We start from the raw sequence: 24,420 nt of genomic DNA, 5'->3' as shown, positions 1-24,420 counted from the left end.
TGATAGAAAGCACTGAAGCTGAAATCGTTATAGGTACAGAAAGCTGGCTGAAGCCAGAGATAAATTCTGCCGAAATTTTTACAAAGGTACAGACGGTGTTTAGAAAGGATAGATTGCATGCAACCGGTGGTGGAGTGTTCGTCGCTGTTAGTAGTAGTTTATCCTGTAGTGAAGTAGAAGTGGATAGTTCCTGTGAATTATTATGGGTGGAGGTTACACTCAACAACCGAGCTAGGTTAATAATTGGCTCCTTTTACCGACCCCCCGACTCAGCAGCATTAGTGGCAGAACAACTGAGAGAAAATTTGGAATACATTTCACATAAATTTTCTCAGCATGTTATAGTCTTAGGTGGAGATTTCAATTTACCAGATATAGACTGGGACACTCAGATGTTTAGGACGGGTGGTAGGGACAGAGCATCGAGTGACATTATACTGAGTGTACTATCCGAAAATTACCTCGAGCAATTAAACAGAGAACCGACTCGTGGAGATAACATCTTGGACCTACTGGTAACAAACAGACCCGAACTTTTCGACTCTGTAAGTGCAGAACAGGGAATCAGTGATCATAAGGCCGTTGCAGCATCCCTGAATTTGGAAGTTAATAGGAATATAAAAAAAGGGCGGAAGGTTTATCTGTTTAGCAAGAGTAATAGAAGGCAGATTTCAGACTACCTAACAGATCAAAACGAAAATTTCTGTTCCGACACTGACAATGTTGAGTGTTTATGGAAAAAGTTCAAGGCAATCGTAAAATGCGTTTTAGACAGGTACGTGCTGAGTAAAACTGTGAGGGATGGGAAAAACCCACCGTGGTACAACAACAAAGTTAGGAAGCTACTGCGAAAGCAAAGAGAGCTTCACTGCAAGTTTAAACGCAGCCAAAACCTCTCAGACAAACAGAAGCTAAACGATGTCAAAGTTAGCGTAAGGAGGGCTATGCGTGAAGCGTTCGGTGAATTCGAAAGTAAAATTCTATGTACCGACTTGACAGAAAATCCTAGGAAGTTCTGGTCTTACGTTAAATCAGTAAGTGGCTCGAAACAGCATATCCAGACACTCCGGGATGATGATGGCATTGAAACAGAGGATGACAAGCGTAAAGCTGAAATACTAAACACCTTTTTCCAAAGCTGTTTCACAGAGGAAGACCGCACTGCAGTTCCTTCTCTAAATCCTCGCACAAACGAAAAAATGGCTGACATCGAAATAAATGTCCAAGGAATAGAAAAGCAACTGGAATCACTCAACAGAGGAAAGTCCACTGGACCTGATGGGATACCAATTCGATTCTACACAGAGTACGCGAAAGAACTTGCCCCCCTTCTAACAGCCGTGTACCGCAAGTCTCTAGAGGAACGGAAGGTTCCAAATGATTGGAAAAGAGCACAGGTAGTCCCAGTCTTCAAGAAGGGTCGTCGAGCAGATGCGCAAAACTATAGACCTATATCTCTGACGTCGATCTGTTGTAGAATTTTAGAACATGTTTTTTGCTCGAATATCATGTCGTTTTTGGAAACTCAGAATCTACTATGTAGGAATCAACATGGATTCCGGAAACAGCGATCGTGTGAGACCCAACTCGCTTTATTTGTACATGAGACCCAGAAAATATTAGATACAGGCTCCCAGGTAGATGCTATTTTTCTTGACTTCCGGAAGGCGTTCGATACAGTTCCGCACTGTCGCCTGATAAACAAAGTAAGAGCCTACGGAATATCAGACCAGCTGTGTGGCTGGATTGAAGAGTTTTTAGCAAACAGAACGCAGCATGTTGTTATCAACGGAGAGACGTCTACAGACGTTAAAGTAACCTCTGGTGTGCCACAGGGGAGTGTTATGGGACCATTGCTTTTCACAATATATATAAATGACCTAGTAGATAGTGTCAGAAGTTCCATGCGGCTTTTTGCGGATGATGCTGTAGTATACAGAGAAGTTGCAGCATTAGAAAATTGTAGCGAAATGCAGGAAGATCTGCAGCGGATAGGCACTTGGTGCAGGGAGTGGCAACTGACCCTTAACATAGACAAATGTAATGTATTGCGAATACATAGAAAGAAGGATCCTTTATTGTATGATTATATGATAGCGGAACAAACACTGGTAGCAGTTACTTCTGTAAAATATCTGGGAGTATGCGTGCGGAACGATTTGAAGTGGAATGATCATATAAAATTAATTGTTGGTAAGGCGGGTACCAGGTTGAGATTCATTGGGAGAGTCCTTAGAAAATGTAGTCCATCAACAAAGGAGGTGGCTTACAAAACACTCGTTCGACCTATACTTGAGTATTGCTCATCAGTGTGGGATCCGTACCAGATCGGGTTGACGGAGGAGATAGAGAAGATTCAAAGAAGAGCGGCGCGTTTCGTCACAGGGTTATTTGGTAACCGTGATAGCGTTACGCAGATGTTTAACAAACTCAAGTGGCGGACTCTGCAAGAGAGGCGCTCTGCTTCGCGGTGTAGCTTGCTCGCCAGGTTTCGAGAGGGTGCGTTTCTGGATGAGGTATCGAATATATTGCTTCCCCCTACTTATACCTCCCGAGGAGATCACGAATGTAAAATTAGAGAGATTAGAGCGCGCACAGAGGCTTTCAGACAGTCGTTCTTCCCGCGAACCATACGCGACTGGAACAGGAAAGGGAGGTAATGACAGTGGCACGTAAAGTGCCCTCCGCCACACACCGTTGGGTGGCTTGCGGAGTATAAATGTAGATGTAGATGTAGGACAAATTTAGAAAAACCAAAAACTTATTATGATTATAATGAAGAGACAAAGCACTAGAAATTTCAAAAAATTACATTGAAACGAATAAAATTCATGATGTAAGACACTTCAATATTGTTTTTAAATAAAGAAAATATTAAGAACAAGGTTTGAACTCTGACCCTTGCACTTAGGAGCCAAACACCTTAACCATTACGCTAATGCAGCTCGTCGTTCAACCGAACTCCTGGAGGACTAGAAAACAGCACGCAAAAAACCGACAAACACTGTTGGTACGACTATGAATTACTGAGGTTTTGTCAAAGTACAATAGGAAACAAACAATTATTGCTGTTCTTCATTGTAAAAAGAACTGGTTTGTGAGAATGATACAAAAACCTTTCCTTGCTGTCGCCTGAATTAGGAGGCTTATTGCTTGTTTGGTTTAATTAATTAATAGAATATGAAGCAACTGGTATAAAGAATGATTTTTTCCAAACTTTCTATAAAAGAAAGTCTGCTATCAAGATATTGCTTTTGTTTAATTACTTTATTTATGATTGAACATTTCTAAAACTGAAGACACTCATCTGTGCTCTGCACTGCAATCGAGCTCTGGCAACATCATTCTCTGTTCATTGGCTGACTGTGTTTTGTGATGTCAGATGCACAGAACAAACCTAAACTTGGCCGCCATCGTAAATGATGCCCACTATGGTGGAGATTGAGGTCATGAGGATTACTACGTTGAAGGATATGTTGTGAGGACAACTTCAGTCTATGTAATTCAGTGTAGCTGGTGTTAAGGGGAAAAACAGCTTTTGAAATTGAGTATGTTGTGTTCAGCAGCACGTTTTTCTACCAGGTAGTCAACTCTGCACTCGACCACAGTGTGACACTGGCCATTCATACATGTGGACAGCTCATTGATGGATATGCCTGCATAAAAATCAAAGCTATTATATGAGGTGACTGCTGTTCCAGGAGGCATTGCCTCTGGTAGGATAAAATAAGCCTGTGATGGGACTGGAGTAGGATGTGCTAGACAGGTACATCAGATGTGTTCCACCTTGCTCAACAGGTAGTGGGTTGGGAGAAGGTATGGTGTAAGGATGGACTAGGATAGTGCATATCAGGGATGCAAAGGAAGGTGTTCAGAAAATGCCTCACTTAGAAGTAAATGACTAAATGGAAGAGACTGAAGAGAAAATGTTTGCAATGTAGGCTTGAGAACAAATTGTCTATGCCATGAGTCATGATTGCAGAGGTAAGGTGTTTGATACATTTCCCCACAGTCGTTTACTGAACAAAGTAAGAGCATATGGGCTATCAGACCAATTGTGTGATTGGATTGAAGAGTTCATAGATAACAGAACGCAGCATGTCATTCTCAATGGAGAGAAGTCTTCTGAAGTAAGAGTGATTTCAAGTGTGCCACAGGGGAGTGTCGTAGGACCCTTGCTATTCACAGTATACATAAATGACCTTGTGGATGACATCGGAAGTTCACTGAGGCTTTTTGCGGATGATGCTGTGGTATATTGAGAGGTTGTAACAATGGAAAATTATACTGAAATGCAGGAGGATCTGCAGCGAATTGATGCATGGTGCAGGGAATGACAATTGAATCTCAATGTCGAAAAGTGAAATGTGCTGCAAATACATAGAAAGAAAGATCTCTTATCATTTAGCTACAATATAGCAGGTCAGCAACTGGAAGCAGTTAATTCCATAAATTATCTGGGAGTACGCATTAGGAGTGATTTAAAATGGAATGATCATACAAAGTTGATCATCAGTAAAGCAGATGCCAGACTGAGATTCATTGGAAGAATCCCAAGGAAATGCAATCAGAAAACAAAGGAAGTAGGTTACAGTATGCTTGTTCGCCACTGCTTGAATACTGCTCAGCAGTGTGGGATCCGTACCAGATAGGGTTGATAGAAGAGATAGAGAAGATCTAACGGAGAGCAGCGCACTTCGTTACAGGATCATTTAGTAATCATGAAAGTGTTACGGAGATGATAGATAAACTCCAGTGGAAGACTCTGCAGGAGAGACGCTAAGTATCTTGGTACGGGCTTTTGTTGAAGTTTCGAGAACATACCTTCACTGAAGAGTCAAGCAGTATATTGCTCCCTGGTACGTATATCTTGCGAAGAGACCATGAGGATAAAATCAGAGAGATTAGAGCCCACGCAGAGGCATACCAACAATCCTTCTTTCCACGAACAATACGAGACTGGAATAGAAGGGAGAACCGATAGAGGTACTCAAGGTACCCTCCGCCACACACCGTCAGGTGGCTTGCGGAGTATAGATGTAGATGTAATGTCAGTTAATATGAACCACACATGACTGGCTACAAAATCATGTAAAACTTACCTCTTTAGACGCCACTTTTAATATTTCAGTAGCATGGGCAGAGCATCTCCATAGCATTGTTTACGTGAACATCCTCATAGAAAATCTGAATTACTTTTCCCTATCAAGCCAATGTTGGATAAAAGATTCTCAGTTAACTTACCATGTCAGATTCAAATGAAATCTACAGCTTTTAATGACTGCCTCCATCATTATCATCATCATCATCATCATCTTAAGGCACTAAGTCAGACTGTTATAAAACTTGTGAGAAACCCACTTTTTAGCTGAGACAATGACATCTGACTGGTTCAATTACATAACAGAGATGGTGCATCTGCATGCTGAGGTGGCCCCCTATGAGGCAATAGAAATGGTTCAAATGGCTCTAAGCACTATGGGACTTAACATATGAGGTCATCAGTCCCCTAGACTTAGAACTACTTAAACCTAACTAACCTAAGGACATCACACACATCCATGCCCAAGGCAGGATTCAAACCTGCGACTGTAGCAGCAGCGCAGTTCCGGACTGAAGCGCCTAGAACCGCTCGGCCACAGTGGTCGGTGTGGCAATAGATTATATTTGTACTTGCTGTTTTGTGTCACATGCAGTACCACAACTCATAGCAAGCTATTAGCTATGTGAAGTTTTCCTCTGTGATCTTTATTTATCATATGCACACTTTCATGCAATGTGAAGTGTATAGCAATCCTCCACTAAAGTTGTTATTACATAGTCTAATTTCCAACATGTCCCTAATCACAGTGTCCCAACACTTGGAGCATGAACCAGAATTCTTGTGTGTTGAAACAATCTCCTGTTTATTTATTAGACTGTGCTTAGTCACAGCTATTTTTTCAAAACCCCTGTAGTTACTGTGATTCTGATGTTCAACACAGGGGCCGGCTGGAGTGGCCGAGCGGTTTTAGGTGCTATAGTCTGGAACCGCGCGACTGCTACGGTCGCAAGTTCGAATCCTGCCTTAGGCATGGATGTGTGTGTGATGTCCTTAGGTTAGTTAGGTTTGAGTAGTTCTAAGTTCTAGGGGACTCATGACCTCAGAAGTTAAGTCCCATAGTGCTCAGAGCCATTTTTTTTTCAACACAGGGATCAGCAATAGTTTGTATAGACAGCCCCATGTAACCGTTACCATACTCACAAGGAATTTTATAGACCCCTCATACTCTCAAGCTGAGATTACCTTTAATAGGTCACAATATTTCTTTAATTTTTCTGTGTGGCTAGAAGAAAGCTCTGCTTCTTTGTTGTTTGGTACTCCATCTTACCTTAGTTGCTGTTGCACTGAAGAATAGTAGCCATGTTCTGTGATGGTTTCCCTCTCTTGATTTAATGGCATGGTATCATGGGTATGAATGTCTATTTCTTCTGATCCTCATCATCAAATTGTTAATTTCAGAGCCAAAGTGGCCATTGATGAAGTCTTATTGGGTTACCAGCCGAGTCAAGGTGCTGTTCTGTAACAACATTTCAATAAGTTTCCTACTTGTCATCTTCAGGCGAAGTGTTGGATTTGTGTCCTGCCCAGTTCTTTATAACCTCTGGACAGCAGGCTTCTCTGCCTTGTCAACACCAATTGTGTGCCTCTGGAACGGGTGTCGCGGTGCATGGTGGTGGTGGTGAGTGGGGGGGGGGGGGGGGGGGGGGAGGTACAACAGGTGGTAGTGGGGGCTCCCTGTGTTGGCAGGTGCGGGCGTCATGTCCTGGTGAGGTCTTTCCATTCCATCTGCTGTCATTGCTGGTTTCACATTGGAGTATTCTTGTCACATTTTTATTATTTCTACATCCCATGTGATGCTAAGTTGGAAACTGCTATCTTGCTTGACTAGGTTGTCAATGACCTCTATCTCCACAGTCTCTTTCAAGATCAAATCCCAGAACCCATTTGCCCTGCACAGTAGCTTTGTTTCTTCAAAATCAAACGTATGGTTTTCCTTAAGACTATGTTATGCCCTGTGGATTTATGCATTTGGCCTAAGCAAATGTGCTTACATGTTGTGAGCAATGCTGTAATAAAAAATCTGGCCAATGTACCATTTGCCGCACTCACAGCTAATGCTGTAGACTCCAGGTGTCTGCATTCCTAGCTCATCCTTCACTGGGCCCAGCAAATTCTTGATTTTTGGACAATGAACAGAAGATGGTTTTAATGTTGCTCTTTTCTAATATTCTGGCAATCTTTGCTGTGGGCAGCCCAGTGTACAGAAGGAACACCAAGTGCTTAGTGTCTTCTTCACATACGTCTTGTCTCTGCTTCATGCTTTGTTGGAAAGCCCATCTTACCTGCATCTCAGAGTAGCCATTCTCATGAAAGGTTTTTCTCATGCTGCAGTTCGACAGGTGGACTTTCCTGGTTGCATATGTCATGTGCTCTGTTACCCAAGGTGGTGAGCACAGATTTTCATTGTGCTGGATGGCAGCAGCTACTTTCTTTAAGGTACAGGTCACTGTGTGCCTTCTTCCTGTAAACAAAATGGTTCAAATTGCTCTGAGCACTATGGGACTTAACATCTGAGGTCATCAGTCCCCTAGAACTTAGAACTACTTAAACCTAACTAACCTAAGGACATCACACACATCCATGCCTGAGGCAGGATTCGAACCTGCGACCGTAGCGGTCACGCGGTTCCAGACTGAAGCGCCTAGAACTGCTCGGCCACAACGGCTGGCTTCCTGTAAACAGAATGACCTAATGTGCCATCAGTCTTCTTCTTAATCACTATGTTGAGGAAACGCAGGCATCCATTTTCTTCCACCTCCATTGTGAATTTAATATTGTTATGGATGCTGTTGAGGTGGTTAAGAAATACTACAGTAGATTTTCTTCCTCATGTGGCCAAATCATGAATGTGAAATCCACGTAGCACTAGAACACCTTCAGGTTCAGGTGCGTTGTTTCGAGAGCTGTTTCTTCGAAGTGTTCCATGCATAAGTTTGTGATACATGGCACCAAGGGGGGAACCCATGGTCACTCCATCTGTCTGTTGGTAGAATTTACCACCACATTGCAGTGTGTAGCAAAACAGTTCCACTGTGTCTTTGTGGAAGTGGCCCCCTAGTAATTCAAGGAGTTCTCAAGAGGCGCTGTTGTGAAGAAGTACGTGACATCAAAGCTGACCAGGGTGTCTCTCATGGGTCATTTTCCTCACTGTGTCAAAAATTCAATGAAGTTTGTGGAGATACTTCAAGGGATACATCTGGATAAAGGAGATATCCTGGTCAGCTTTGATGTCTCGTCCCTCTTCACAATGGTGCCTCCTGAGGACTCCTTGACATTACTAAGGGGTCACTTTGACGAAGACATAGTGGGACTGTTCCACTTCCAGTGAGGCAGTAAATTCTACCAAAAGATAGATGGAGTGGCCATTGGTTTTTCCTTGGTGCCATGTTTTGCAAACCAATATGTGGAACACTTTGAAGAAACAGATCTTGAAACGCCACACCTTAAACTGAAGGTGTTTTACCACATACGTGATTTGGTCACATGGTGAAGAAAATCTACAAGAATTTCTTAACCATCTGAATGACATCCATAACAATATTAAATTCACCATGGAGGTGGAAGAAAATGGATGTTGGCTTTTCCTCAACATAATGATAAGGAAGAAGACCGATGGCACATTAGGTAATTCTGTTAATAGCTTGAAGACACACACCGACCTGTACCTTAATGCAAGTAGCTTCTATCATCTAGCACAACACATATCCATGCTCTCCACCTTGGTGCACAGAGCACGAGACATATGTGACAAGGAGAGTCTACCTGCCAAACTGCAGCACTTGAGAAAAACCTTTCACAAGAACGCTTATTCTGAGATATAGATAAGATGTGCTTCACAACTGAGAAAGAAGGAGACAGAATGCATATGTAAAGAAGACACTAAGCCCATCAGCTGCAAGTGTGGCAAAGAGTACAGTGGCCAGGCTCGGCAATGTATATCACAACACAGCTGAGAATGTGTAAGGAGTGTTCGCCTAGGCCAAATGGAGATCTCTGCAGTGGTGGAACACAGTCTCAAGGACAACCACATGTCTGATTTTGAACAAACAAAGCTGTTGAGCAGGGCAAATAAGTTCTGGGATTCAATCTTTAACAAGGCTGTGGAGATCCAGGTCCATGACAACCTTGTCAACCGAGATAGTGGTTTCCAACTTAGCACCACATGGGATGCAGTGATAATTAAAATATGACAAGAATGTTCTGATGCAAAACCAGTAAAGGCAGCAGATGGAATGGACAGGCCTTACCTGGAAGAGACACCCACAACCACCAGCACACTGGGAGTCCCCACCGCCACTGGCCACAACTACCCCAACACAAATGACGAGACCCCTTCCAGAGACACAGAATTAGTGCTGCCAATGCAGACAAGACAGAGGAGCCTGCAGTCCATCAGCTATAAAGAACTGGACGTTACAAGAATACGACACTTTGCACGAAGGTGGCAAGTAGGAAACTTGTTGAAATGTTTGCCGCAGAACAACACCTTGACTCAACTGATAACCCAAGAATACTTCATAATCAAGATTCACCAAGAAAGTCTAAATTTGCATAAAGTGGTCATTGTCCAAAACAGTCCTGGCTCTGGGTGTTGGGGTGATCAGTATAGCTCCCCTCTGAGCTGGATAATGAAAGCTATGCACATTGAGATATGTTGTGGTTTTTGATATGCGGAATGGTCAATCATCTATCTGCTTTCCATTTGACCAACACATCTCAGGAAGACAACTTCCTTTCCTTCCCCATTTATGCTGCAAATATTATATTTGGGTGTACAATGTTAATATCCTTAATGAACAGTTGTAGCACCTCACTGTTTTATGGCCAGATAAAAAATGTACTGTTGACATATTAGAAGAAGAAAGATGGATGGGAGGGGAGAGAAGGGGAACAATTTTCATGGCTCATTCTTTAAAGTCTTCAATGAAAAAATTAGCTGTGGCTGGTTACAAAGGTGAGCCCATGGCTGTTCTGTCAGTCATTTCATAATAATGTATACCATACAAAAAATGCATGTTTATCAAGGTGTGTTGGCACAGTTTTAAAATTTCTGGGGAGAAATGTGTGCCCAATAATTTCAGCATGTCTTCTACTGGTACATTCATAAAAAGAAAAATCATGAGACTGATCATAATTCCTCTTGGGCCTATCCTCATTTGCTACACAGTGGCCAACTATAAATGCCAATAATTTAGATAAATACTAACCTGTATGTAGGAGAGCTGATAGACTAACTGTTGTTCTTAGTGGTACACCTTCTTTATGTATTTTAGGCAGACCATACTACCTGGGAGGCCTTGGTGCTCATGACCTTAAATTCTTCTAAGATTCATCAGGTAGGCCAAAGTTCTTTAGTAACTCCCCTGACTCCCTCGTAAATACTGATGCGGCATCTCATTTAAGAATCTTGTATGTGCTGTTCTCCAATAGGTAGACACACTTTTCAAAGTTCCCTCCTTACAACCTTGCTATATGTGAATGTCACATCCTCGACTGCAAGTACAGCCTCTTCAAATATGCTGGTCAGTTCATCATGTCCTTTACAGATAAGCACTAAACACTCCCCACCACCATTTCTTATGTATCCCCTTTCCCACAACTTGGTCCACAAACAGGTTTCTCTTACTGAATCATCCCATGAATATTATAAACTGCACATACTTATGTATCAGGTAGAAAACAAGGAAAAAAACAACATATCCCTATATATTATAGAGTATCACTTGTTCAGCATCTGTTTTCCACCACAGTTACTGGCATTTCAGAGACAGGGACATTAGTGAATTTTGGCTTGTAACATATTAACTTTAAACATGGTCATGTATAGATTTCTAAGTGAGCAGACTACCAAACAACTGTCAACTGGTACAAGCAGCCACCACTTAACTATGTCAAACACAAACTTAAATATCCAGCTAAACAGCATGCTATTCTACACAATGTGGTTGTCTTTGACAGCACCTTTACAACATGTATTCATCTGGAACCCTATAACTTCTTCAAGCAATTGTTTTGGTGAATTGCACAGGGGGAATCTGTCTGTTTAACAGCTTCTGCCTACAACCATCTTCAATGTCAAGCAACTCCTATTTTTAACATGTTTATCACAACTTTTTGAGTAGATGGCAGAGGTTTCTGCACAACTGTCTGCCACTCTTCTGTTAGTGGTACTATCTTGAAAAATAATTAACAATGGTTTGTGATGATTCTGCAATGGAGTTTGCCACTGTTTACAGTTCATGACTGGTTGTTGGAGGAGATGGTGTGGGATTGTGTTGGAAGGGATTCTCCAATGATGAACTGTGAACTTGCCAATGAACTGCACACTTTGAAGAATATGGTGTAGAAAGTTTTGGTGGAACTGTTTGTATTGTTCATGGATGAGAGCTCTGTCAACTATATTGCAGTCTAAATATTTGAAAAAGTTAAACAAATTCGCTTTCAGCGAGTATCACCTAGCATTTCTTTAATTTTGACTCTGATGTTTAGGAACAACTGAATTGTGTGTTTCTTGCATATGAACACTCTTGTGCATGTGTGCAAGATGATTCATACTATCTTCAGAACACCGTGCCTCTCCTACAAATATGTGTGGAATTTGGATTGGTTAAATTTATCAAAAATACTCCAGAGTAAGATCTCCCACACACTATGTTTGAAAAACCAGAAAATTCTTGAAGTCACATGTTACCAAAAAATAAATTCTAATATACTATCTCACATTGTAGTGCTACTTTATATGCTCAGAATCACTACATTTTTAAAAGATGCACTGTATGAATACACTCACATTATCAAACTAATATTGTTATTAGAGATGTTCAGGGTAGACATCGTCTCCTCATTTTATGGCTGCTGTACATGGTTTGCTTCTTGTTGTGATGAACATGAACCAAATGTTTGTGACTTTGCATTCTGAAAATGTCTTGTGTACCCTGAGAAACTTCCTACACTGGTGCTAATCTAGTTAGCATATCAGAATATTCATACGTACAGGACTAAAACATAAGAGGAGTTGTATTAAAACTGCACTCCACCTATCCATCCTTGTTTTTTTCTGTTAATCAATGTGTGACGTTTTCTTCAACATAATTACAGATTTTTTTTATTCCTAATACTTATTCATTTGAGCTATTGCTCATTTCTACTAAGCTTTGTATTCACATGATGTCAAGCTCTAACAACCAAAATGAGATACTGCCCATTTTTTGTATTTCGTTCTGAAAGGCTCCTATAGTTTCACCATACATGCCTTTCCCATCACTGTGCCCCCTGGATACTGTCCTCAAATGTATTTAGGAGGCAATGAAAGCAATACTAACACAACTCATTGTGTACCAGAACTGAGATAAATCATGTAGAGTGGAATATACTTGTCAAGAATTTTTTATTCTGTTATACTGTATGATAATTGTTAACTTTCTTTCTGGTGTGCTCTTAAATGTTGTTCAGTGCATTTTAATTGTACATGTGCTCTAATGAAGAAATCTGGGCTAGGTCACTGTCTGGTGAAATATATCAGTTTGCTATGGAGATTAGACACAAATTATGTTCTTTAGACGATCCATGTCTGTTGTTTCTAACTATTAGACTGTATAGTTACAAATAAGTGAAGTTTCTGCAACATATTTTATAAACTATTAATGAATTGTTTATCATGGTAAAATAAGTACATATGAAACATCAGTCTTTGATATATAATAATATCCTAGTCCATAGACATAATAAAATTGGCAATTTTGTCTAGTGGAGAAAATAAAGCATGGAGGATGTGTAGGAAACATGTAGTATTTCCATAAAGTTTCTCTCACAAACACACAATTAAGTTTTCTTGCCAGTAGTCATTCATTTCAGTTGTGCAAATAGAAATATACAGTAGTTTATTTGGGTAACTGAAGGTCTTTTAGAAATGTAGTTTGGCAATGTAGTTCCACACTTATGGAGGACCTTGTATATGTAATATTTGTATTATATGTTTATAGTCTTTTCTTGTACATAATAAATTGTATTGTAGTGTAATAAACAAAACTCATTTACAGTTCTCACATAGTCTGTGCTATGGATGCACAAAGCACAGTGTAGTTGTTCAGAGGCCAAGACTGATGTGAATTACATAGTTTAGTTTAGTTATTTCATGTTCTGTAGATCATTTTCATGATTATTTTATCGATATGATGTGGACCAAGTCAGATTACAAGATATATATACACACATGACTAGTGCTAATATTAATATTACTGAAATTTTTAGTTCTACATATGCAACTACATTTAGAGGTACAATTTTTTTTTTTAGCAGTTCTGAAACAGAAACTTGTCCATGGAATAGAAGGAGTTGTCCAAAATAAATGATTTTAAGCTAGATTTAAAACTTGATCTGCTACCTGCCAGACACTTTATGTTGTTGGGCAAATGATCAAATATTTTTGTTGCTGAATAGTGTACTCCTTTTTGAGCAACCGCCTGTTTCAATAACGGATGTACAAAAAAAATCTTAGTTTATGAATTGCTATGTGCAGTAGTGTTTATCATCCTGCCTGCATCTCATGCACATTACCGTAGAACTGTGGGATAGGCGGCTGTTGTACACATAGAGACAGGGGCTATTTTTTTTGCTACCATTTACTGGCTTTGATGGGTACTTAAAATAAATCTCACCTTCTTACAAGGGATCACAATACATTTGTAGAGAATGAAGAAACACACAGTTTGCTAAGATTGTTGATTTCATAGTCTCAAATGTGCATTGCATAACAGCATATCTTGTTTAATCATACGAGGCTTTGCCATGCTTATTTCAGAACAATTAATATTATTTCTGCAACAATTAGTTTTCACATGCAGTAATTTCTAGTAGTCTACTACTGACAGAAACTGTGTTGACAAAACTCATGGGATATCTCCTAATATCATGTCAAACCTTCTCTTGTGCAATCTATTGCAGCAAGTCGATGTGGCATGGACTCAACAAGTCACCGGAAGTCCCTTGGAAAAATATTGAGCCATGCTGCCTCTATAGCCATCCATAACTTTGAAAGTGTTGCTGGTGCAGGATTTTGTGCACAAACTGACATCTCAGTTATGTCCCATAAATGTTCAATGAGATTCATGTCATATGATCTGGGTGGCCAAACCATTCTCAAATTGTCCAGAATACTCTTCAAACCAAACATGAATAATTGTGGCCCAATGAAATGGTGCACTGTCATCCATAAAAATTCAATCAATGTTTGGCAATATGGCATCCATGAATGGCTGAAAATGTTCCCCAAGCACCCAAGCATATTAAGGGAGACCACACCATTATGGAGCCACCACCGGCTTGCACAGTGCCTTGGTGAGAACTTGGGTCCATGGCTTTGTGAACTGGAATGGTCATGAGCCCAGGAGAGGTGTTGCAGGTGATATCAAGCTATTAGCAAAGGCACTCTCAATAGTCATCTGCTACCATAGTCCATTAACTCCAAAGTTTGCTGCATTGTGCTAATGGATATGTTTGTTATATGTCCCACACTGATTTATACAGTTGTTTCATGCAGTGTCACTTGTGTGTTAGCACTGACAGCTCTACCCAAATGCTGCTGGTCATTAAATGAAGGCCATTGGCCACTGCGTCATCTGTGATGAGAGGTAATGCCTGAAATTTGGTATTCTCAGCACATGCTTGACACTGTGGATCTTGGAACATTGAATTCCATAATGATATCTGAAGTGGATGTCCCATGCATCTAGCTCCAATTACCATTCTATGTTCAAAGTCTGTTAATTCCTGTAGCACTTCCTTAATCACATTGTAAACCTTTTCACATGAATCACCTAATTTGCAAAAGACAGCTCTGCCAATGCACTACCCATGTATATGTTCTGTACCTGATACAACCACCATCTGTATAAGTGCATATTGCTATCCAATGACTTGTGTCACCTCAGTGTACTGACTGATTGCTGTAACATTCTTCACTCACATTAATTAGCTAATCACTTACAAGGCCACATTGTATATTATCTTAAATAGCACAATCAAATTACAGCAATATGATCACCATGTTTGTTTAAAGTTAACATGTAATACCCAGTCACAGATGGCAGGTGGCAGCACTAGCAGTGGAGGGTACATAAAGCGTGCCAGGGAGAGACAGAAAAAAAAAAAAAAAAAAAAAAAAAAAAAAAATGCAGTCGTTGTCAGATTGTGCAAATGGAGTGATTTATCTGACATCCTAAAGGACAAGGATGAAAGCATTTCCAAAATGGCTAAATTTGTAATCCATTTGCGTGTCACCATGGTGAAAGTATACTGTGCATGGCAAAACGGCACTATCCAAAACCAGCATAAAGGCAACTGTGCTACTGTGCTGCACCATAGGCCATTGATGACAGTGGTGAATGACAGTTGCAGAGATATGAATGGGTGAATAGATGTGTAACTGTTGAGCAACTGACCACCTAGATGAACCAAGGGGCTACCAACTGTGTCTCCTCAATGACCAGTCAGCAAACATTGCTGTGTATGGGCTTCAGTAACAGGTACCTGGTTAATGTGCCCATGCTGACTGCTGTTCATTGGCAACAAAGGCTGGAATTTGCATGCCAGTAATGCAACTGGACATCCACAGAGTGGCAACAGGTGGTCCTTTCAGATGACAGATGGCCATCGGCATGTACAGCACGAAACATTTGAAACCAAATACCCTACAACAATCATCCAAAGAGTCCAGGCTGGGGGAGGAAGTATTACGATCTGTGGAATGTTTCTGTGGCATCCTCTGGGCGATCTTGTCATTCTGAAAAGCAGAATGTATCAACACAAGTAAGCATATATCCTTGGGAACCATGTCCACCCATACATACAGTTTTTTTTTCCTCAGCACAGTGGCATCTACCAGCAGTGCAATGTGTCACACAGCTCACTGTATATGTGCATGGTTTGAAGAGCACCAGGATCAGTTTAACTTACTCCCCTGGCCACCAAACTCACTGAGTTTAAACTCAATTGAATCTCTGTGGGACCGCTTTGATCCGGCTGCATGCACGATGGATCGTAAATGGAGGAACCTAGCACAGTTGGCCATGGTATTGGAGTCAGCAAGGCCCCACATCCCTGGTGGTACCTTCCAGAATCTTACTGACTCTCTTCCTGCATGTCACAGCAGTCCTCACTGCAAAAGGTGGTTATTCAGGTGTACATATTAATGTAATTGGACAGTGTATAAACTCTGTGAATACAAGATTCTGTTTTTTCATGTTCTGATTTCATTGCCACCTCCCTTTCATCTGCCTATATGCTCTTCAAATCTGAGCCACTTTCGTGTCACCTAATGAAGTCCTACATTGTAAATCTCTTGTTCTCTTAAACTGTAATTGAACACTAGAAAGGCAACCTCAGCTGTAATAGATGTATCACCATGGCAAATATATCAGAACTCAGCTACAAACTTTAATTATATTGCACTGAATTAATGAATTATGAGACAGAATTGCCAGCTAGTATTCACTTGCAGGTGGTGAAATGTATAGGACTGCTGATATACACATAGAAATGTAAAAGAGATTTACAATCTAGGTTTCAGAGCTTACAGCTCCTTCATGCACAGAACTGTCCTTCCATGCAGGAATGAAAAGCTTACATTACCATCTCTATTACTAAATATCAATGAGCATGCAAAAATTAATAGTAATAACATATTTTAACTAACACTAGTTGTACACAATAAAAACTGTATGTATAAATATTTTGTACTGTTGCTCACTGTATCTCTTGATTTATTTTAGGAACAGTGTTAGCTGCATATGTTAGCTTCGGTGTTCAAGCGTCCCATGTGATAACAGCATCTGTTATGTCAGCCCCTGCTGCTCTGTGCTACTCTAAGCTTTTCTACCCAGAAACAGAAGAATCCAAGACCAGTATTAAAAACATCAAAGTTGACAAAGGGTAATATGTTTCAGCATTTGGGTATCAGAAAATGTGTTTCTTTTTTTTCTTTCATATGCATTTACATTTGCCCTGTGCTTGGAAATAATAAATTACATCATGGGAATTGGCGTGCATTGTGTACATTTTTACTGTATACTGTTGTTCAAATTACAAGTATACATACACTCATCAGCCAGAGCATTATTACCACTGACCTACTATCAGTAGAAACCCATTCAGGTGATAGCAGTATCATCTGGCTAGAAATGACTACCAGTCAGATACACACATGGTGCATATAGTATCATTGAGTGTGCTGTCTGTGTATGGAATGGGGAAGACGCATGATTTGTCTGAGTTTGGTCGAGGGCAGACTGTGATGGCCCAGAGGCTCAGCATGAGCATGTCAGAAACTGCATGACATGTCAGGTGTTTGAGGAGTGCTGTGGTAAGTGTCTTCAGCAAGTGGCAAATACAAGGTGAAGCCACATCCAAAAATCATGGGGTTGGGCAGCCACCCCTCATTACTGATGTTGGTCAACATAGGCTGGGCGGACTGGTTAAACAGGACAGGCAGCAAACTAGAACGGAACTAACATCAGACTTTAATGATGGGCAAACTACAAGTGTGTCCAAATATGCAGGGCACCGAACACACCTAATGAGGGGCCTTCACAGCTGATGACCAGTGCATGTGCCAATGTTAACACCACATCATCAGCAACTATGGCTGAAATTGGCAAATGACCATTGGCACTGGACATTGACACAGTGGTGGAGCATTGAGTGGTCTGATGAATCCTGGTACCTTCTTCATCATGCCAATGGGAGGGAGCGAATCCGTCATCTTCCAGGGGAACAGCTCCTTGCACCTCTATACTGCAGGATGGAGTCAAACTGGTGGTGGCTCCATTATCTGCAGGGGAACATATGCTCATTCAGTGGTGCTCATGCAAGGCACCATGTCTCTTCCACTGGTTGCAGACCATGTACACCCCTTCACGATGATCATGTTTCCTGATGGAAGTGGAATTTTGCAACAAGATAATGTGCAATGTTAAAACACCAGGAGTGTGATTGAGTGGTTTGATGAACACAGTGCTGAGTTCCAATGGATGTGCTTGCCCCCAGCTCACCACATCTTAACTCAGTTGAATACATCTGGGATGTGATTGAAGATGACATCAGAACTCATCACCCCCCTTCCCAGAATTTATTGGTATTAGGTGACTTGTGTGTGCAGCTGTGGAACCAACTCCCTTCAGTGACCCACCAAGGCCTCAGGGCTTTCATGCCATGAAGTGTTACCACTGTTATCTGTGCCAACTGGCTATTAGGTAATGTTCTGGCTGATCAATGTACTGTTCCAAAATCATTAGTTTCACTTCCATATTCATAACATATCAAATATGCAATGTGTTTTGAAATGGTAAAAAGTTATTGAATGAAGTAATTTTCACTGAATATCTGCTTTTATTCAACATAAAAAGAAATTAGTCATATGGCTAGGTGTAACACATTACTTCTTTGTTGAGTGAAAACATACTTTCAGGAAAATTATTTCAGTTTGTAAATTCATCATCTATAAAGAAAATTTTGATGATACTGGAAGACATAGATGTTTTCTGGATGTTGAATAAGGATTTAACCCATGTCCAGAAATCTTATACAATAATGCTACCTAGCATCAAATAAATGCAGACTTTGTCATACCATTAGGCCACATAAACCACTGTTTATTCTGAGAATATTAGGTGAATCTTCTTTATGAATCCAATTGTTGTCACACAAATTTGCATGATACATGCACTGAGTGGGAATATCAGCACTAAGCTAGGCATTTTTGAGCAGTTTCATTTGTTGATGATTTGTAACTGTCAGGCATGAATAAGTTCTGAAGGTGAGCACTTAAAGTGTGTGGGCTGCTGTAATGAATTTTAGCTTTAACTTGTATGGTAGTGCCTAGTCTAGAAGCTTAGCACACACGATAGCCAAATATTTTTCTCATGCCCTCATCATGATGTAGTAGTCCTTCCTCTTCATCAAGTTGCTATGGAGTGGGAGGGTTTTGTCAGATGTTTCATCCACAGACATTCAGCTCGTAACAGTTCCTTGACAAGACAGGAACTTTAGTCAACAATCTATAAGATTTGATGTGGCACCAAGCATTGACAATTATTTTTAGTATATTTTATAGCACCTGACAAATGAAATCCTTCCAGATATTTTTCATGATATTCTGTCTGACAGTAATCTTTTTTAGACCTCATTAAGATGAAGATTTAATAACTATCTTGAAACTGGGATACCCCATATAGTTGCAGTAGTTGTCCTAGTGTCACATTGATGGTAAAGGGCGATCATGTGATAGATGAGCAACCAGTGCAGTATCTGATATCTGAATTTTGAGGAGCTTCATATATGCTTTCAGTATGAATTCAGGGGCATGCAGGACTCTCAAAGGTGAAAGCCAATAAATGATCTATGTATTAAGGAAAAGCCTAAAGGAAGGAGGAGATAGAATAACAGTACCTTGCCACCTTCATGCATGTCCATGGCATAAGTGAATGTATGACAAAAGTCCTTCACAATGTTGGAATCAAGCTGATGAACTGATAACACAACAGAATCAGAGCTATACTTCATGAAGAGCATTGCCTGCAAAATTAGTGGTTCTCAGTTTGTCCCAGTTTGCCACAGAGACTTAATTTATCACGAACTTGCAAGCTGAATAGTATACATTGGTGGGATGGAATGACCTACAGTACATACCTAACACAACATGAGAGACATATGGCTCAGGTAACACAGGAAGCCAGAAATGTCAAAACACCATAATAAATGTGACAAAACTATACAGTTCTGGGATGCACACCTACCAGCTATGCAGCCACTTACCTTCAAGAGAGGAATACAAAATGTGCTTGAGATTGGTGAACAGATTAGTAAAATATGTGTCTGTGGTGGATATCAGCTCCCATTACCTTGGCTGTGAGCAGAAACCCATGCACATGTTAACCATCCTCACAAGACTACCTCTCTCAGAGTTGTGGTAAAGATAGTGGCTGAAAGCTGATAACACACTGTGTTGTCTTGTTCACCATTTGGCACGGCAGGAGCACTTCTACATTACCATACTGGCTTCCCAGTAATTCACCAATACCAGCCAACAGCAACTAAAGTAAAAGTAACTGTCAAGTAACATTATCAGTCCCACCTTCCAACTTCTGCCATCCAATAAAAATTGATATTTGTTTTCGACTGATACTAGAAGCAAGGTAAGATAATAGTACATACTATCAGAACTTGGCATGACCACTTGTTACAAAGGAAAAAAAGTCAGCATGATGTACCCAGAAAAATTTCATTGAAGATGATGATGGACACAGAAGCCTGCATTTACACATAGAGCACATTGTCTGTACCATCTGTTTTTGGGCATGCAACTGTGATAGGAGTATTTTATTTCTTCTTTTGATATTTTCTGATGGAAACCTACTCCCATTGTTTAGGTGAGTCAATGACTGACTTATGGGTGTGATTTTGCACTTACTATATTTTTCCTTAAGATGTGAAACATACATGACACAATCCTTAGCATTCCACACTCCTGCACACTCACCAGGGGGATGAACTTCATAAATCAGTGTGGAGATGTGTGATCATATAGAATTCTTCAATTAATTTTATTTATGGAAAATATATTTGCAGTTAGAATAACTTGGGACTTGCACTTAATTTTAACAGACAAAAAGATAAGTTTTGAACCCCTCTATCATGCCTTACATTTCTCTGGTTTGGTAGATATGAAAGTTCAACTATATAGGAAAAGACAGATTGGTACTTACTGTAAAGAATACAAGTCAAGTTGCAGACAGGCACAATTAAAAGACACATAGCCTTTGTTAGTAACACACACACACACACACACACACACACACACACACACACACAGAGCAAGCACACCTCACGCGCACATGACCACTAACTCCAGCATCTCAGCCGGAATGCAGCATCATGTGGGATGCAAGCAGCAATCTGGAGGGGATGGAGATGGGGAAGGAGAAGGGGAAAGGTAAGAGGAAGGGTAAGGGGAAGCAGAAGGGGAAGGGGAAGGGGAACAGGGATGGATAGTATTGTACAGGCAGGGAGAGAGACGAATGATGTCTGGTGGAACATGCATGGACTAGACTGCCAACAGGCACAGTGTCAGGAGGTTGTGGGGCAGGGAGGCAAGGGGAAAAAGTAGAAAAGGAGAGGATTGGGGAAAGATGGACAGATGCATTAGCAGAGGGCTGCAAATAAACACGGTCAGAGATGAGAATGGGGAGGAGATGAAAGGACAGAAGGGGTGGAAACTGTTGGGTGGAGGGTGTGGTGACATTATGTTACCACAGGTTGAGGCTGGGATAACTATGAGAGTGGGGAATGTGTTGTAAGGGTAACTCCCATCTGCACAGTTCAGAAAAGCTGGTGGTAGAGGGAATGATCCAGATGGCTCGAGTAGTGAATCAGCCATTGAAATCAAGTGTGCTATGTTCAGCTGAATGTTGTGCCACAGGGTGGTCTACTTTGCTCTTGGCCACAGTTTGGCAGTGGCTGTCCATTCTGGTGGACAGCTAATTGGTAGTCATACCAGTATAAAAAGCTGTGCAGTGATTGTAGCAGAGCTGGTAAATGACATGGCTGCTTTCACAGGTGGCCCGGTGCCTGATGGGGTAGTATAAACCTGTGACAGGACTGGAATTGGAAGTGCTGGGTGTAAGGAATGGGCAGATTGTGCACCTGGGTCTTCCATAGTGATATGATCCTTGTGGCAAGGAGTTGGGGTTGGGAGTGGCATAAGGATGGACTAGGATGTTGTTGAGGTTGGGTGGGTGATGGGACACCAGTTTAGGAGGGATGGGAAGTATCTCGGGTAGGATGTCCCACATTTCAGAACATGATGATAAGTAATCAAAGTCCCAGTGAAGGATGTGGTCCCAGTGTTCCAGTCTGGGGTGGTACTGGGTGATGAAGGGGACACTCTTTTGTGCCTGGTTTTTAGGTGTGGTGAGAGTATTTGGGGTGTGAGGGGAAATGGCATGGGAGGTCTGGTTTTCTGCAGATATGTTGTCCCCAGGTAGCCAGGATATATGGGAAGGATTTTCTGGTGTGAAAGGGATGACAGCTGTCAAAATGCTGGTACTGTTGGTGGTTGGTGGGTTTATTGTGGTCAGAGGCCATCAGACAGGAGGAGGTCAACATCTAGCAAAGCGACACACAGGGTTGAGAAGGACCACGTGAAGTGGGTGTGAGAGAAGGTATTGAGACTGTGAAGTAACAAACATATGGTGTCTTGGCCCCGGGTCCAGATCACCAAGATGATCAGTGAACCTGAACCAGACTAGGAATTTCCTAAGTCCATATCTACACCACTCCCAATCCCAACCGCTTGCCATAAGGATCATATCCCTGTGGAAGAACCAGGTGCACTGCCTGCCCAATCCTCCCACCCAGCACTTCCTATTCCATTCCTATCACAGATTTATCCTACGCCATCTGTGACTGGCTCACCTGTGAAAGCAGCCATGTCATTTACCAGTTCTGCTGCAATAATTACACAGCATTTTATATTGGTATGACTACCAATCAGCTGTCCACCAGGATGAATGGCCACTGCCAAACTGTGGCTAGAGCAAACTAGATCATCCTGTGGCACAACATTCAGCTAAACATAACACACTTGATTTCAGTGGCTGCTTCACTACCTGAGCCATCTGGATCCTTCCCTTCACCACCAGCTTTTCTGAAGTGTGTAGATGGGAGTTATCTTTACAACCCATTTTCCACTCCTGCAATTATCCTGGCCTCTACCCATGGTAACATACTGTCCCCAAACCCTCCACCCAACAGTTTTCACCAATTTCCTATCATCTCCTCCCCATTCTTATCTATGACCCTGTTTATTTGCAGGTCTCTCTCTCTCTCTCTCTCTCTCTCTCTCTCTCTCTCTCTCTGTATCTGTATCTGTCTTTTACTGACAAAGGCTGTAGCCAAAAGCTATATGTGTGTGTCATTTAATTGTGCCTGTCTGCAACTTGACATATCTTCTTTACAGTAAGTAGTAATCTACCTTTTCCTACATTGTTGATATTCCTACCTGGAGTTTCCATTGTTTGACATATCAAAGTTCAATATATTATCAGAGTGATGAACTCTTACTGTTTTATCTGGTGGTAATCAAAGGCCACAGCAATCTATGCAACAGTTTGGTTCCCTCTTCTGTCTAATTCCTACATTTTAACATTTGAAACACAGTGTGTTTAGAAATGAATGTAGTCCAAGTGTAAGTGAAACAGAAAGTCTGAGTGAAATTTGTTAAGACATTAGCATTTTATTATATAACGACATGAAATATTTTCTCAATCTTTTATTTTGTTCACTGGCAAAAATTCTGACAGGAAGCCAAACAACACACTTCTCCAAGAAAAAAGCAATTTTTCTGTCTAATACAATCACTGTGATAGGAACAGCAGAGAAATTTGTGGCCATATTAAGGCTTATTGGCAGTTGTTCTTCCTACATAGATGTGTTGGAACAGGGTAGAGGGTAAATTATATTGTTATCAGAATAACTTCTGCCACACATTAAAAGGTCATTTGTGGATTGCATATGTAGATATGGACGCTGTGTGTGGAATCGTTCTTGAAAATGGCAGTTTTAGGTTCAATAGTAGTATGTTTTATATTTAAAAACATTTTTATGGGTAAATTTATGATTATTTCACAGGGAAGCAACTGGTGTTTTAGATGCAGCCACACAGGGAGCAATGACAGCTACAAGTCTTGTACTTGGTATCATTGCAAACATCATAGCATTTGTGGCCTGTGTGGCCTTCTTGGATGGCATTATCTCCTGGCTTGGAGGGCTAGTTGGTCACCCAGAAGTCACTTTCCAGGTTAGAACATGAGTAACATAGTTTAACCTTCACTGAAATGGAACATACTATTATGTAATAGTTATTTATAACAATAACAATGACTTTACAGTGCTAGCTAGTTTCTGTGTGCTTAGTAACATATGTTAATTATTAATGTTTGTTTAATTTCTGAAGATTCCCATGTGTCCATAGATTCCCAAACACATCACAGTGTAACCAAAGTTTCAAAAACAATTAAAGTGTGATGTGTATAATACTGAAATTGTATGCAGCAGTGACTAGACCAACTAAAACAGTGATAAACTGTTACTTATGTAAATGATAATCAACAGAAGTAAAACTGAAGCTTCCTAACAAATGACTTTGTCCCTAGAAGTACAAATGCTACTGACAGTTTTTCCCTCTCTATAGCAGAAATTCACAGTATTTAGTTCACACTGTTCATGACAATTATTCAGGAAAGAAATTTTGACATGACTTTCAA

At 40.8% G+C, this 24,420-nt stretch overlaps 1 protein-coding gene across 1 annotated transcript in view; it reads left to right on the top strand.

Annotated features, from left to right (window-relative positions):
* The window catches only part of LOC126183521 (solute carrier family 28 member 3-like), a 418,615-nt gene that overhangs the window by 340,397 nt on the left and 53,798 nt on the right, over nucleotides 1–24,420 (top strand). The window contains exons 11-12 of the mRNA XM_049925578.1: nucleotides 16,873–17,032; nucleotides 23,786–23,954. Coding sequence (XP_049781535.1) covers nucleotides 16,873–17,032; nucleotides 23,786–23,954 — 329 coding nt within the window. The remainder of the gene's footprint in view (nucleotides 1–16,872; nucleotides 17,033–23,785; nucleotides 23,955–24,420) is intronic.

This window comes from Schistocerca cancellata, chromosome 4 (assembly GCF_023864275.1).
Source record: "Schistocerca cancellata isolate TAMUIC-IGC-003103 chromosome 4, iqSchCanc2.1, whole genome shotgun sequence".
Classification (NCBI taxonomy): Eukaryota; Metazoa; Arthropoda; class Insecta; order Orthoptera; family Acrididae; genus Schistocerca; species Schistocerca cancellata.
This window is presented reverse-complemented; position numbering and strand designations above follow the sequence as displayed.